General features: G+C 46.0%; 1 protein-coding gene across 1 annotated transcript in view; it reads right to left on the bottom strand.

Annotated features, from left to right (window-relative positions):
• Window positions 1-16,383, bottom strand: part of LOC144673036 (cathepsin B-like) — a 47,727-nt gene that overhangs the window by 9,485 nt on the left and 21,859 nt on the right. The window contains exon 3 of the mRNA XM_078535032.1: window positions 2,375-2,493. Within this exon, the coding sequence (XP_078391158.1) occupies window positions 2,375-2,472 (98 nt within the window). The 5' untranslated portion in view covers window positions 2,473-2,493. The remainder of the gene's footprint in view (window positions 1-2,374; window positions 2,494-16,383) is intronic.

Genomic DNA, 16,383 nt, shown 5'->3' with positions numbered 1-16,383 from the left:
TGGTTTTAATGTACTACCCTTGGCTGTTATCCAGAAGAGGGGTATACAGCATTAAATCCTCTTTTTTCTCTCTTCCAAGATAGTGCTGCTACACACTCCTTCACAATGAAGCCTCCTGCGCTCGCTGGTTTTGGCAGGCTCCCCTAGTAATGGCATTCGTGGTTTCTGTGTTTTCAACTTTTCAGCAATGGCTCCCTGCAGTATTTAAGTATTTCTGGGTTGTGGAACAACTGATATTCAGCTTTTGCTGGGTCTTTGCCAATTATTTATTATTTCATTTTTTTCCCATTTGGAGCGATTTTGACCACCACGTGTTGAGGCACTGACTTGGGACTCAGGCTGCTTGTGGTGCATTTTAAAACAGCAATTCTGATTGCTGCCAAATTCAAAGCTTTTTAAAGCTCATTCTGACCTAGAACATAAGCTTATTTAGCTAACCCTGCTGGGTCTTTGGACTCTGTGTTCACTCAGGTTCTTTTCCTCTCTCAGTGGCTTATTCTGTGACCTTTCAGCCTTTTTTCTGTTTTGAATTTTGCTCAGCCTTTTGTGATCTGGCCAGGCTCTCTGTGTCTCTGATCGATCAGGTGTGGCAGTGGAAGGTTTTCAGGCCATCTCCAGCCCTGTCTTTGCTTTAGGCCCATTTCTCGCAGGTCAGGCTGCAGTTTCTTTACTTTCCCATGTTTTTGGGATTTTGGGTCCATCCTTCACTATCATCAAGTTGTAAGGGTTGTTTGGTGTCTCACGGAAAGGTCTGGAAGTGTGCATGGTTGAACATTAAGTGTTTATCTGCATACATCCTGAGTAAGGTACAGCCCTGCATAGGTACTGTCTCATGCCAACTCATTCCAGACTCTTCTACACACCTTCTCCTGCCATGTGACTGTCTACATCATACTGTCGGTGCTACTGTTTGGTCAGTCCCACATTAACCCTTGCTGTACCGAATACCCTTATACTACAAATACAGACACTGCTGCAGCTGTATCAATGATGAAACTAAGCTGTGAATCTCCAACTTTCATTTCTACTGTGGGTGCTGGAATAATATCATTAGCCCTACTACTCTCATTCCCATCTCCTATTTTTCTTGCTCTCTGACTGAGTACAACTCTTGATCTTCCTTCTCAATGACGTCAACTTCTGTTCCCATTGTACGTGCACTTGAGGATCTGCAGACACCTGAACTAGCTTTAGATCCATCACAATCTTGAGTAGGTGCTTGGCTGCAAATGGAGGATCTGGGAATGTCCGACCTTCCCACAGGATTGGTACTTTGGCTGGAAATGGGGCATTGAGATAGTTGGTGATGACTCTACTATAAAGGTTTGGCACTTATAGAGTTAATGATAAAACTATTTAGCTGCAGGAAGACGTAGTTCAGTGATCTGAAAAGGGACGTGACCCAGAAGAACTGGAATCAAAAACTGGCAGGTAGACAGTAACTGAACAAAGGGAAGACCTCAGAGAGGATAGGGCTCAGAGGCAGAGCAGGCAAACTCCAGCAAAGGAGAAATGATTAAAGAAGATCACCCAAAGTTGGAGCAACCAGGGTGACGACTAATCTCCAGTGATGTCCACATTTCATGGAGGAATAAAAAAAAGAGATGAAAATGAGACAAGTAAAAGAGATCTATGACAATTGTAAGGTTCAAAATACTGTAGAAAACCAAGTTAAACAAAGAAAGTAAAAAGGACAGAAAAATGGAATAAGAGGGGCAAAAATAAGGCATAGGAATGATCTGCGGTAAACATAAAATACAATATTAAAAAGTCATTGATAAACATTGGCCTTTACTCTGTATCTAACCCCGTCCTGTAACTGTCCTGGGAGTGTTTGATGGGGACAGTGTAAAGGGAGCTTTACTCTGTATCTAACCCCGTGCTGTACCTGTCCTGTGAGTGTTTGATGGGGACGGTGTAGAGAGAGCTTTACTCTGTACCTAACCCTGTGCTGTACCTGTCCTGGGAGTGTTTGATGGGGACAGAGTAGAGGGAGCTTTACTCTGTATCTAACCCCGTGCTGTACCTATCCTGTGAGTGTTTCATGGGGACGGTGTAGAGAGAGCTTTACTCTGTACCTAACCCTGTGCTGTACCTGTCCTGGGAGTGTTTGATGGGGACAGTGTAGAGGGAGCTTTACTCTGTATCTAACCCCGTGCTGTTGCTTACGTGTGAATAAATTGTAGCCAATCAGAAGTTCCCAATTGCCAGGCTAATGTTACCATTTTGTTACTACACAATCAAGTCCATGGCTAGAAAAATCTTTATTCCTAAAATGGTTGGCACGCCCTCCCTTTTGCAGTCGCCATCCATCTGCCCTCCTACTTCCTTCGTCTCGCAGTCATTGTCACCCTCATTGTACAGAAGCACTTACCCATTCCCACATTCCAGTTTACAACAGCTCAGGAGGTCCTCAGCTGAGATGTCCACATTGACCTGCCCTTTGGAATGGATACAGATCCTGTCTGACATGGCTTCCACTGCGCCGAATGCCTGAGGAAAGGAGCCACAATCTAATCAGCTACACAACCCAACGAGGACAAGCTTCACCCTTCCCATCATTCAATGAGATTATCACTCACCTGTGTCCCTACTTCATCCACCTGGCTTGCCCTGCCTATCTCTTTATAGTGGATGAGCAGGAATTTCCTTAAATTACATATTGGGATGAACAAAGCAATTGTCTTATGTCCCCTCTACAAATTCTGCTCCTTAGCCATTGACTCCATTGGCTCTTTCTAGATTTGTCTGAGGCTCAATCACATTGTTCACAATCTCAGTGTCAGATTTAATCCTGGGGTGAACTTCCAACCCTTCTCTGCATCATCCATAAGACCACCTCTTTCCATCTCTGTAACACCATTTAACTCTGCCCCTGCCTCAGCTCATCTGGAGCTGAAACCCTCACCCAGGCCTTTGCTACCTCTGAGACTTGACTATATCCACCCAATCCTGCCTGTCCTCCCTTATTCTACCCTCTGTAAACTTGTGCCACCTAACACTCAGCTCCCTAACTTGCACCAAATCTTGTTCACTGTCCACCCCTCTGCCCACTGACCTGTAAATGAAGCGATGCGTTGATTTTGAGGTTGTATCCTTGGGCAGTATTTAATCCAGGTGACAGGGCTCTTGCCCGTTGGCTGAAGAGATGTTGAGAGGCCTGCATCACCCCGTTTGGGGGAGGCCTGCCTATTAAGTGCCAATCAGGCAGTGGCAGGGCCTTTCCTGGCTTCAAGGACCCAGGGGTGGAAATCCAACCCTGTCCTCCCAAGAGCTGCTGGCCAATCAGAGGCCGGTAGCTGTTCATTGTGGGCAGTGCGTGTGGGAGTGGTGGTAGCTGCTGGTAGTGCAACCAGCAGAGGCCAGGATTAGCCAGGGACCCAGGCCACAGGTGAGTGAGGGCAGGATCGGGGTTGTGAAGTGGGGGTCATGGGAGAGGGTGGCGAGTTGGCAGCATGCGATTGGTGGCAGCTCTAAACCGGTTCCCCCTTCCCAATGCAGGGGCCCTCAATCAGGCACTGACCCAACTCCCCACCTCACAGGAGCCCACAAGCAAACCTCAGACAGGGCTTTGCTTTTCAGGCTCCCTGCATGGCAAGTCCCCCTGCCCACTATTGGTCAAGTACCAGTGCCAGTGTGATGAGGCCCTCAAGAGGGCATTAATTGGCAGTGAGGCAAGAAAGCCACCCAGAAGCCTTCCTGCCCCAGATTTAATTGGGGTGAAGGCAGTGAGGCGAGAGGGTCCAAACCCTCCAACCTGATTAAATTCCACCCAGCTTCCAAGCTCCCCTCTGGGGAGGGCATTAAATTTAGCAATTGTTTCTAAAACTCTCCATGACCTCACCCCTCCCAAAAGTCTGGAATTTCCTCTCCTAAATCTCTCTCTCTCTCTTTCCTCCTTTAAGATATTCTTTAATACCCACCTCATCGATCAGAGTCACATATTCTAATGTCGCCGTACATACTTCAATGTCATATTTTGATTTTTAACGCATCGAAGAGGCAGCCTGGGATGTTTTATTGCATTCAAGGTGCTATCGAAATGCAAGGTTTTGTAGTTTGTTGTTGATATGTGCTTGTCTAACAAAAGCATATCGACCTCAGATTTAAAATTATAAATTAAATTAGCATCGACTACTCTTTTTGAGAGAGAGTTCTATACTTCAACCCTTTGTATTAAGTGTTTGCTAACTTCCCTCCTGAGTGTCTGCCTTTGATTTCAAGGCTATGTCTCCTTGTTCTAGACTGCCCCAGCAATGGAAAATGTACCTACTCTTTAAAAATCCTAAAAACCTAAAACAATTACCCCATTACCTTCGATATTCCAGGCAATGAGAGTTTAGCTTATGGCACCTTTCTGCACTCGAGCCATTGGAGCCCTGGTAACATTCTGGTCAATCTGCACCGCACTCCCTCCCAGGATAAAATATCCTTTCTAAGCTGCATTGTAAAGAAATCCTTTTTCTTCATTATGGGGATGTGGGCTTCACTGGCTAGGCCAGCATTTATTGCCCATCCCTAATTGCCCTTGAGAAGGTGGTGGTGAGCTGCCTTCTTGAACCGCTGCAGCCCATGTGGTGTAGGTACATTCACAGTGCTGTTAGGGAGAGAGTTCCAGGATATTGACCCAGCGACAGTGAAGGAACGGCGATATATTTCCAAGTCAGGATGGTGAGCGACTTGGAGAGGAACTTCCAGGTGGCACCTGCTACCTTTGTTCTAGGTGGTAGAAGTCACAGGTTTGGAAGGTGCTGCCTAAGGAGCCTTGGTGAATTCCTGCAGTGCATCTTGTAGATGGTACACACACTGCTGCTACTGTGCTTCGGTGGTGGAGGGAGTGAATGTTTGTGGATGTGGTGCCAATCAAGCGGGCTGCTTTGCCCTGGATGGTGTTCAACTTCTTGCAAGTGGGGAGTATTCCATCACACTCCTGACTTGTGCCTTGTAGATGGTGGACAGGCTTTGGGGAGTCAGGAAGTCAGTTACGCACTGTGGAATCCCCAACTTCAACGGTGTTTATATGGATAGTCCAACAACAACTAATATTTCTCTACCCATCCCCCAGTGCGTCACAAAAGCAATTAGAAAACAAATGATCACACCAAGCTACATAAGGAAATACTAGGTCATGGGGCTAAAACCACGGTCAAAGAGGCAGGTTTTAAGGAATGTCTAAAAAGAGGAAAGTAAGGCAGGGAAGCAGACAGGTATAGGGAAGGAATTCCAGAAATTGGAGCCCAAACAACTGAAGACAGGGTCACCTAAGATGAAGCAATTAAAATCTGGGAGGCACAAGAGGCTGGAATTAGAGGAGGGAAGGTATTTCAGAATGTAATGGGGCAGGAGGAGATACAGAGATAGGGAGGGGTAACATCAATGGAGGGATCAGGGGCATTGTGACGGTTTCAATGCTGAGAGTGGTCACAGACTCAGTCAGACTTCCTGATTATTGGCCGCATTTTCTGTTCAGGGGATTGGAAACAGCGCGAGAGGAGAGACAGTCGGGAGATTGGAAACAGCGCGAGTGGAGAGACAGTCAGGAGATTGAAAACAGCGCGAGAGGAGAGACAGTCGGGAGATAGAAGCAGCGCGAGTGGAGAAAAAACATCTAAAAGTGATGTTACAGGAGTCCCCTAGGTTGATTGGCTGCTAAGTATAGGCGTTTCCAGGCTTGGGACAGTGGAGACAATTGGTGAGTGGCAGGTGAGTTATTAAATTATACCAGACTGTAGTAAACACACATAAAGTTTAAGGTATGCCAGTGCAGCGCGTTCATGTGGAATGTGCATCCTGCGGGATGTGGGAAGTCGTGCAGGCACAAAGTGCCCTCAATGACTACATTTGCAGGAAGTGTCACAAGCTGCAGAATCTTGAGCTCCGAGTTGTGGAGCTTGAGCAGCGGCTGGAGTCACTGTGGTGCATCCGCAAGGCTGAGAATTATGAGGATAGCATAATTAGAGAGGTGGTCACACCGCAGCTGAGAGGTAGACAGGCAGAGAGGGAATGGGTGACTGCCAGAGGATCTAAGAGAAACAGGCAGGTAGTGCAGGAATCACCCGAGGCTATCTTGCTCTCTAACCGCCTTTCCATTTTGGATACTGGTGAGTGAGATGGTTCCTCAGAGGGACTGTAGTAAGAGCCAGGTCCATGACCCCACGGGTGGCTCAGCTGCACTGGGCGGGAGGAGGAAGAGTGGAAGTGATCTAGCGATAGGGGTTTCTGGAGTTTGAGGATGGGCAGGTGCTTCTGCGGCTATAGACATGACTCCGGGATGGTATGTTGCCTCCCTGGTGCCAGGGTCAAGGATGCCACAGAGCGAGTGCAGGACATTCTTTTGGGGAGGGTGAACAGCCAGAGGTTGTGGTCCACATTGGGACCAATGACGTAGGAAAAGGGATGAGATCCTGGAAGCAGATTTTAGGGAGTTAGGAAGGGAATTAAAAATCAGGACTTGAAGAGCAGTAATCTCAGGATTACTCCCAGTGGCACGTGCTAGTGAGCACAGGAATAGGAGGATTGAGCAGTTCAATATGTGGCTGGAGAAATGGAGTAGGAGGGAGGGCTTTAGATTTCTCAGGCATTGGGATCGGTTCTGGGGCAGGTGGGACCTGTACAAGAAGGACGGGTTACACCTTAACAGGACTGGGACTGCTGTCCTCACTGGGAGGTTTGCTAGTGCTGTTGGGGAGGGTTTAAGCTCGATTGGCAGGGGAATGGGACCCTGGGGGGAAATTCAGAGTGCAGAGGAGAAAAACTGGCAGTGGGAAGTAGAGAAGTATCAACTGATCAGGAGGATATATCAGAGAGCAGTATCAAGGTAAATAGAATATTTAGAGAGTTTGATGGAATTAGAATAGGCAACAGTTAGTCATTAGATGGGGTCAGAGTAAGGGGGAAAGTAAAAACGCCTAAATCAGGGCTAATGTGCCTGTGTGTGAATGCACGGAGTGTGGTTAATAAGATTGGTGAACTGCAGGCACAGGTTGACAAATGGAATGATGATATTATTGCGATAACAGAGACCTGGCTCAAAGAAGGGCAGGACTGGGCGTTAAATATTCCTGGGTACGTGGTGTTTAGGAGAGACAGGAAAGTGGGGGGGGTGGTGCATGGTGGAGAGGCGAGTGGGAATATTGGTTAAAGATGGTATTACAGTACTGGAGAGAGAGAATGTTCCAGAGGGGCCAAGGACAGAATCTCTCTGGATAGAGGAAAGGAAAGGGAAAGGTGCAATAACATTGATCGGTGTATTGTATGGACAACCAACCAGTGGAAGGGATGTGGAGCAACAAATTTGCAAAGAAATTATGGAGAGGTGCGAGAATTATAGAATAATTATAATGGGGGGCTTTAATTATCCAAATATAGACTGGGATAGGAATAGTGCAAAGGGACAAGAGGGGCGAGAGTTCCTGGAATGTGTTCAGAATAATTTTGCACAGGAGTGTGTTTCCAGTCTGACAAGAGGACATGGTCAGGCACTGTTGGACTGGATCCTGGGGAATGAGTTGGCCCAAGTGGATCAAACAGTGGGAGAGCCTCTAGGGGACAGTGACCTTTGTATAAGATCTAGGTTGGCCATGGGAAAGGACAGGGAACAATCCAGAGCAGGGATAATTAACTGGGGGAAAGGACAGGGAACAATCCAGAGCAGGGATAATTAACTGGGAAAAGGACAGGGAACAATCCAGAGCAGGGATAATTAACTGCGGAAAGGACAGGGAACAATCCAGAGCAGGGATAATTAACTGGGGAAAGGACAGGGAACAATCCAGAGCAGGCATAATTATCTGGGGGAAAGGACAGGGAACAATCCAGAGCAGGGATAATTAACTGGGGAAAGGACAGGGAACAATCCAGAGCAGGGATAATTAACTGGGGGAAAGGACAGGGAACAATCCAGAGCAGGAATAATTAACTGGGAAAAGGACAGGGAACAATCCAGAGCAGGGATAATTAACTGGGGAAAGGACAGGGAACAATCCAGAGCAGGGATAATTAACTGGGGAAAGGACAGGGAACAATCCAGAGCAGGGATAATTAACTGGGGGAAAGGACAGGGAACAATCCAGAGCAGGGATAATTAACTGGGGAAAAGGACAGGGAACAATCCAGAGCAGGGATAATTAACTGGGGGAAAGGACAGGGAACAATCCAGAGCAGGGATAATTAACTGGGGAAAGGACAGGGAACAATCCAGAGCAGGGATAATTAACTGGGGGAAAGGACAGGGAACAATCCAGAGCAGGGATAATTAACTGGGGAAAGGACAGGGAACAATCCAGAGCAGGGATAATTAACTGGGGAAAGGACAGGGAACAATCCAGAGCAGGGATAATTAACTGGGGAAAGGACAGGGAACAATCCAGAGCAGGGATAATTAACTGGGGAAAGGACAGGGAACAATCCAGAGCAGGGATAATTAACTGGGGAAAGGACAGGGAACAATCCAGAGCAGGGATAATTAACTGGGGAAAGGACAGGGAACAATCCAGGGCAGGGATAATTAACTGGGGAAAGGACAGGGAACAATCCAGAGCAGGGATAATTAACTGGGGGAAAGGACAGGGAACAATCCAGAGCAGGGATAATTAACTGGGGAAAGGACAGGGAACAATCCAGAGCAGGGATAATTAACTGGGGAAAGGACAGGGAACAATCCAGAGCAGGGATAATTAACTGGGGAAAGGACAGGGAACAATCCAGAGCAGGGATAATTAACTGGGGGAAAGGACAGGGAACAATCCAGAGCAGGGATAATTAACTGGGGAAAGGACAGGGAACAATCCAGAGCAGGGATAATTAACTGGGGAAAGGACAGGGAACAATCCAGAGCAGGGATAATTAACTGGGGAAAGGACAGGGAACAATCCAGAGCAGGGATAATTAACTGGGGAAAGGACAGGGAACAGTCCAGAGCAGGGATAATTAACTGGGGAAAGGACAGGGAACAATCCAGAGCAGGGATAATTAACTGGGGAAAGGACAGGGAACAATCCAGAGCAGGGATAATTAACTGGGGGAAAGGACAGGGAACAATCCAGAGCAGGGATAATTAACTGGGGAAAGGACAGGGAACAATCCAGAGCAGGGATAATTAACTGGGGAAAGGACAGGGAACAATCCAGAGCAGGGATAATTAACTGGGGAAAGGACAGGGAACAATCCAGAGCAGGGATAATTAACTGGGGAAAGGACAGGGAACAATCCAGAGCAGGGATAATTAACTGGGGAAAGGACAGGGAACAATCCAGAGCAGGGATAATTAACTGGGGGAAAGGACAGGGAACAATCCAGAGCAGGGATAATTAACTGGGGAAAGGACAGGGAACAATCCAGAGCAGGGATAATTAACTGGGGAAAGGACAGGGAACAATCCAGAGCAGGGATAATTAACTGGGGGAAAGGACAGGGAACAATCCAGAGCAGGGATAATTAACTGGGGAAAGGACAGGGAACAATCCAGAGCAGGGATAATTAACTGGGGAAAGGACAGGGAACAATCCAGAGCAGGGATAATTAACTGGGGAAAGGACAGGGAACAATCCAGAGCAGGGATAATTAACTGGGGAAAGGACAGGGAACAATCCAGAGCAGGGATAATTAACTGGGGAAAGGACAGGGAACAATCCAGAGCAGGGATAATTAACTGGGGGAAAGGACAGGGAACAATCCAGAGCAGGGATAATTAACTGGGGAAAGGACAGGGAACAATCCAGAGCAGGGATAATTAACTGGGGAAAGGACAGGGAACAATCCAGAGCAGGGATAATTAACTGGGGGAAAGGACAGGGAACAATCCAGAGCAGGGATAATTAACTGGGGGAAAGGACAGGGAACAATCCAGAGCAGGGATAATTAACTGGGGAAAGGACAGGGAACAATCCAGAGCAGGGATAATTAACTGGGGAAAGGACAGGGAACAATCCAGAGCAGGGATCATTAACTGGGGGAAAGGACAGGGAACAATCCAGAGCAGGGATAATTAACTGGGGAAAGGACAGGGAACAATCCAGAGCAGGGATAATTAACTGGGGAAAGGACAGGGAACAATCCAGAGCAGGGATAATTAACTGGGGAAAGGACAGGGAACAATCCAGAGCAGGGATAATTAACTGGGGAAAGGACAGGGAACAATCCAGAGCAGGGATAATTAACTGGGGGAAAGGACAGGGAACAATCCAGAGCAGGGATAATTAACTGGGGAAAGGACAGGGAACAATCCAGAGCAGGGATAATTAACTGGGGAAAGGACAGGGAACAATCCAGAGCAGGGATAATTAACTGGGGAAAGGACAGGGAACAATCCAGAGCAGGGATAATTAACTGGGGAAAGGACAGGGAACAATCCAGAGCAGGGATAATTAACTGGGGGAAAGGACAGGGAACAATCCAGAGCAGGGATAATTAACTGGGGAAAGGACAGGGAACAATCCAGAGCAGGGATAATTAACTGGGAAAGGACAGGGAACAATCCAGAGCAGGGATAATTAACTGGGGAAAGGACAGGGAACAATCCAGAGCAGGGATAATTAACTGGGGGAAAGGACAGGGAACAATCCAGAGCAGGGATAATTAACTGGGGGAAAGGACAGGGAACAATCCAGAGCAGGGATAATTAACTGGGGGAAAGGACAGGGAACAATCCAGAGCAGGGATAATTAACTGGGGAAAGGACAGGGAACAATCCAGAGCAGGGATAATTAACTGGGGAAAGGACAGGGAACAATCCAGAGCAGGGATAATTAACTGGGGAAAGGACAGGGAACAATCCAGAGCAGGGATAATTAACTGGGGAAAGGACAGGGAACAATCCAGAGCAGGGATAATTAACTGGGGAAAGGACAGGGAACAATCCAGAGCAGGGATAATTAACTGGGGAAAGGACAGGGAACAATCCAGAGCAGGGATAATTAACTGGGGAAAGGACAGGGAACAATCCAGAGCAGGGATAATTAACTGGGGAAAGGACAGGGAACAATCCAGAGCAGGGATAATTAACTGGGGAAAGGACAGGGAACAATCCAGAGCAGGGATAATTAACTGGGGAAAGGACAGGGAACAATCCAGAGCAGGGATAATTAACTGGGGAAAGGACAGGGAACAATCCAGAGCAGGGATAATTAACTGGGGGAAAGGACAGGGAACAATCCAGAGCAGGGATAATTAACTGGGGGAAAGGATAGGGAACAATCCAGAGCAGGGATAATTAACTGGGGGAAAGGACAGGGAACAATCCAGAGCAGGGATAATTAACTGGGGGAAAGGATAGGGAACAATCCAGAGCAGGGATAATTAACTGGGGGAAAGCCAACTTCAAAGGGATGAGAATGCATCTGAGTCAGTAGCAACATGGATACAAAATTAGCTGAATAACAGGAAGCAGAGAGTAATGGTCAATGGATGTTTTTCAGGCTGGAGGAAGGTTTGTAGTGGAGTTCCCCAGGGGTCGGTATTGGGACCCTTGCTTTTCCTGATGTATATTAATGATCTAGATCTTGGTGTGCAGGGGAGAATTTCAAAGTTTATGGATGATACGAAGCTTGGGAGTGTTGTGACCTGTGAGGAGGATGGTGTGGAACTTCAAGAGGACATAGACAAGTTGGTGGAGTGGGCAGGTAGATGGCTGATGAAGTTCAATGTGGAGAAGTGTGAGGTGGTACATTTTGGTAAGAAGTACATGGACAGACAATGTAAAATAAGGGGTGAAATTTTGAAGGGGGTGCAGGAGCAGAAAGACCTGGGTGTAGATGTTCATAGATCATTGAAGGTGGCAGGACAGGTGGAGAGAGCAGTTAATAAAGTATATAGTATCCTGGTCTTTATTAATAGGGGCATAGAGTACAAGACCAGGGAGGTTTTGCTGAATTTATATAAGACACTCATTGGACCTCAGCTGGAATATTGTGTACAGTTCTGGGCACCACATTATAGGAAGGATGTGAATACATTGGAGAGAGAGCAGAAGAGGTTTACAAGAATGGGTCCAGGGATGAGAAACTTTAGTTGTGAGGAAAGATTGGAGAGGTTGGGACTGTTTTCCTTGGAGAGGAGGAGGCTAAGAGGAGATTTGATAAAAGTTTTCAAAATCATGAGGGGGCTGGACAGAGTAGATAGGGAGAAGCTGTTCCCACTTGTAAAAGGATTAAGAACGAGAGGGCACAGATTTAAAGTGATTTGCAAAAGAAGAAAATATGATGTGAGAAAAACCTTTTCCACACAGTGAGTGGTTCGGGTCTGGGATGCGCTGCCTGGAAGTGTGGTGGAGGCAGGTTCAATCGAGGCATTCAAGAGGGCATTAGATGATTATTTGAATAGAAACAATGTGCAAGGGTACAGGGAAAGGGCAGGGCAATGGCACTAGGTCATAATGCTCATTTGGAGAGCCAGTGCAGATGCAATGGGCTGAATGGCCTCCTTCTGTGCATTTCAGATTCTGTGATTCTGTGAGTCAAGTGAGTTGGAATCAAATGTTGGCAGAATAGATGGCGGCTGAACAATGGGCCACCTTCAATGAAAAAGTATTGCAGATAATGTCAAGGCATATTCCCTTGAAGGGGAAAGGTCAGATAAATAAATCCAGAGCGCCCTGGATGATGAGAGAGATAGAGGTAAAGGATAGAGGTAAAAATGAAAAGGAAGAAGTGCGTGTATGACAGATGCCAGGTAGAAAATACAATGGAGAATGAGGCTGAAAATAGAAGGTCCAGAGGGGAAGTGAAGAAACTAATAAGAAAAACAAGGAGGGAGCATGAAAAGTGGCTGGCAGCGAAGATAAAAGGGAATCCCAAGGTCTTCTATAAGCATATAAATAGTAAAAGGATGGTAAAAGAAAGAGTAGGGCCGATTAGGGATAAAAAAGGGGACTTGCACATGGAGGCTGGAGAAATAGTGGAGATATTAAACCAATACTTTACACCTGTCTTTACAAAGGAAAAAGATACTTTGCTTTTTGCTTTGAAAAAAGTTCTATGTTTCCCCGAGCTGAGGAGTCAATTACCAGGGAGCATAGATTTAAGGTGATTGGTAGAAGGATTAGAGGAGACCTGAGGTAAAACCATTTCACCCGAGGGTGGTGGGTGTCTGGAATTCACTGCCTAAGTTGGTAGTTGAGGCTGAAATGCTCAACTCATTTAAAAGGAACCTGCAAGGACCAGGGGCTGGAAAGTGGGATTAAAATGAGTGGCTAGTTTCTTTTTCATCTTTTTCTGGCCGGCACAGATATGATGGGCTGAATGGCCTCTTTCTGCACTGTAACTTTTCTATGGTTCTACGGTTTCTATGCTACCCAGGCCGAGGTGAATGAGGAGGTAACTGGTACACTGGAACAATTTACAACTGAGAGGAAGGAGGTGTTGGAAAGGCTATCTTTACTTAAAATAGATAAGATACCAGGACCAGGTGAGATGCATCCAAGGGCATTGAGGGAAGTGAGAGTGGAAATTGTAGAGGCACTAGTGATAATCTTCCAGTCTTCCATATACACAGAGAGGTGCCAGAGGACTGGAGAATTGTGAATGTCACACTCTTGTTCAAAAAGGAGTGCAAGGATAAAGCTGGCAACTACAGACCAGTCAGTTTGACCTCAGTGGGAGGGAAATTTCTGGAAACTATAGTATGGATAAAATCAATAGTCACTTAGACAAGCGCAGGATAATTAAGGAAAACCAGCATGGATTCATTAAGGGAAAATCATGTTTAGCTAACTTGCTGGAGTTTTTTGAGGAAATAATAGAGAAGGTTGATAAGGGCAGTACTGGTGATGTGGTGTATATGGATTTTCAAAAGGTATTTGATACAGTGCCACACAACAGACTTGTGAGCAAAATTCTAGCTCATGGAATGAAAGGGAAAGTAGGCACTTGGATATGAAATTGGCTGAGTGACAGGAAACAGAGAGTGGTGATAAATAGTTGTTTTTCAGATTGGAACAAGGTTTGTAGTGGAGTTCCCCAGGTGTCAGTGTTGGGACCCTTGCTCTTCCTGATATATATTAATGACCTAGACTGTGGTGTTCAGGGCATGATTTCAAAATTTGCGGATGATACAAAGATTGGAAATGTTGTCAACTGTGATGAGGATAGTTGTGAACTTCAAAAGGTCATAGATATGTTGGTGGATTGGGCAGACATGTGGCAGATGAAGTTTAATGCAGAGAAGTGCGAGGTGATTTGTTTTGGCAGGAAAGTTATGGAGAGACAGCATAAAATAAAAGGAGAAACTCTAAAGGAGGTGCAGGAACAGAGGGACCTCAGTTTTATATGTACATAAGTCATTGAAGATGGCAGGGCATGTTGAGAGCAGTTAATAAAAGTATATAGTATCTGAGGCTTTATTAATAGGGGCATTGAGTACAAGAGTAAGGAGGTCATGTTGAACTTTTATAAGACACTAGTTAGGCCTCATCTGTAGCACTGTGTACAGTTCTGGGCGCCATACTTGTGGAAGGATGTGAAGGCATTGGAGAGAGTACAGAGGAGATTCACAAGAATGATTCCTGGGATGAAGAACTGTAACTATGAGGATAGATTGGAGAGATTGGGACTGTTTTCCTTGGAGAAAAGAAGGCTGAGAGGAGACTTGATCAAGGTATTCAAGATCCTGAGGGGTACGGACAGGGTAAATAGTGAGAAACTGTTCCTACTCAAGAGAACATCAAGAACTAGAGGGCACAGATTCAAAATAATTGGCAAAAAGAGTAAATGTGATGTGAGGAAAATTGTTTTCACCCAGGGGGTGGTTGGAGTCTGGAACCAACTTCTTGAGAGGGTGGTGGAAGCAGGTTCGATCGAGGCATTCAATAGGGAATTGGATTGCTACCTGAAAGGAAAGTCAAAGCCATGGTCCACATTGGTACCAGTGACATAGGCAGGAAGAGGGATGAGATCCTGAAAGCAGGTTTCAGGGAGTTAGGAAAGAAATTAAAAAGCAGAACCTCAAAAGCAGTAATCTCAGGATTACTCCCAGTGCCACGTGCTAGTGAGCAAAGGAATAGGAGGATTGATCGATTAAATACGTGGCTGGAGAACTGGCTTAGGAGGGAAGGCAGCAGATTTCTGAGGCATTGGGATCGGTTCTGGATCAGGTGGGGCCTGTACAAGCTGGATGGGACATGTCTGTCCTTGGCTTGCTGCATTGTTCCAGTGAAGCTCAACGCAAACTGGAGGAACAGCACCTCATCTTCCGACTAGGCACTTTACAGCCTTCCGGGCTGAATATTGAATTCAACAACTTTAGATCTTAAACTCCCTCCCCCCATCCCCACCCCCTTTCCGTTTCTTCCCCCTCCCTTTTGTTTTTTTCAATAATTTATATAGATTTTTCTTTTCCCACCTATTTCCATTATTTTAAAATCTACAACTAATACCTTGTCAGTCTTTCCACCCCAACCCCACTAGAGCTGTACCTTGAGTGTCCTGCCATCCATTCTTAATTAGCACTTTTCTTAGATAATATCACCACCTTCAACACCTCTTTGATCCTTTTGTCTGTGACATCTTTTGATTATCTGCTCCTATCACTGCTTGCTTGTCCCTACAACCACCCCACCCTCAACTTCTCTCCCCCCACCCCCCACCTTAAACCAGCTTATATTTCACCCCTCTCCTAACTATACTCAGTTCTGTTGAAGGGTCATGTGGACTCGAAACGTCAACTCTTTTCTGCTCCACCGATGCTGCCAGACTTGCTGAGTTTTTCCAGGTAATTCTGTTTTTGTTAAGAAGGGAAAGGAAGTGGAGTTGCACTGATAATAACAGATGGGATCAGTGCATTAGTAAGGGAGGATCTCAGATCAGAAGAACAATGTGTGGAATCTGTTTGGGTGGAGCTAAGAAACAGCAAAGGGCAGCAGACATGGTTGGAGTTGTTAATAAGCCACCAAACAGTAGTGGTAATGTGGGGCATGGTATTAATCAGGAGATAAGAGAAGCGTGTAGCATGGGAAATACAGTAATCATGGGTGACTTCAATCTGCATATAGACTGGGTAAACCAATTGAGCACAAATGCTGTGGTAGACGAGTTTCTGGAGTGTGTTAGGGATGGTTTTCTAGAGCAGTATGTTGAGGAGCCAACTACAGAACAGGCTACTTTAGATCTAGTATTATGTAATGAAAAAGGGCTAATTAATAATCTTGTTGTAAAAGAGCCTTTAGGGGTGAGTGACCACAATATGATAGGATTTTACATGATGTTTGAAAGTGAGGTGATTCACTCTGAAGCAAGGGTGTTGAAGTTAAATAAAGGAAATTATGAAGGCAACAGGGGCAAATTGGCTGGGGTGGATTGGGGAAAATACATGAAAAGGTTTGACTGTACATAGGCAATGAATAGTCTTCAAAGAACTGTTACACAACTTACAGCACCTGTACACTCCTTCAAG

The sequence above is a fragment of the Cetorhinus maximus genome, unplaced genomic scaffold (genome assembly GCF_964194155.1).
Source record: "Cetorhinus maximus unplaced genomic scaffold, sCetMax3.hap1.1 HAP1_SCAFFOLD_214, whole genome shotgun sequence".
Classification (NCBI taxonomy): Eukaryota; Metazoa; Chordata; class Chondrichthyes; order Lamniformes; family Cetorhinidae; genus Cetorhinus; species Cetorhinus maximus.
This window is presented reverse-complemented; position numbering and strand designations above follow the sequence as displayed.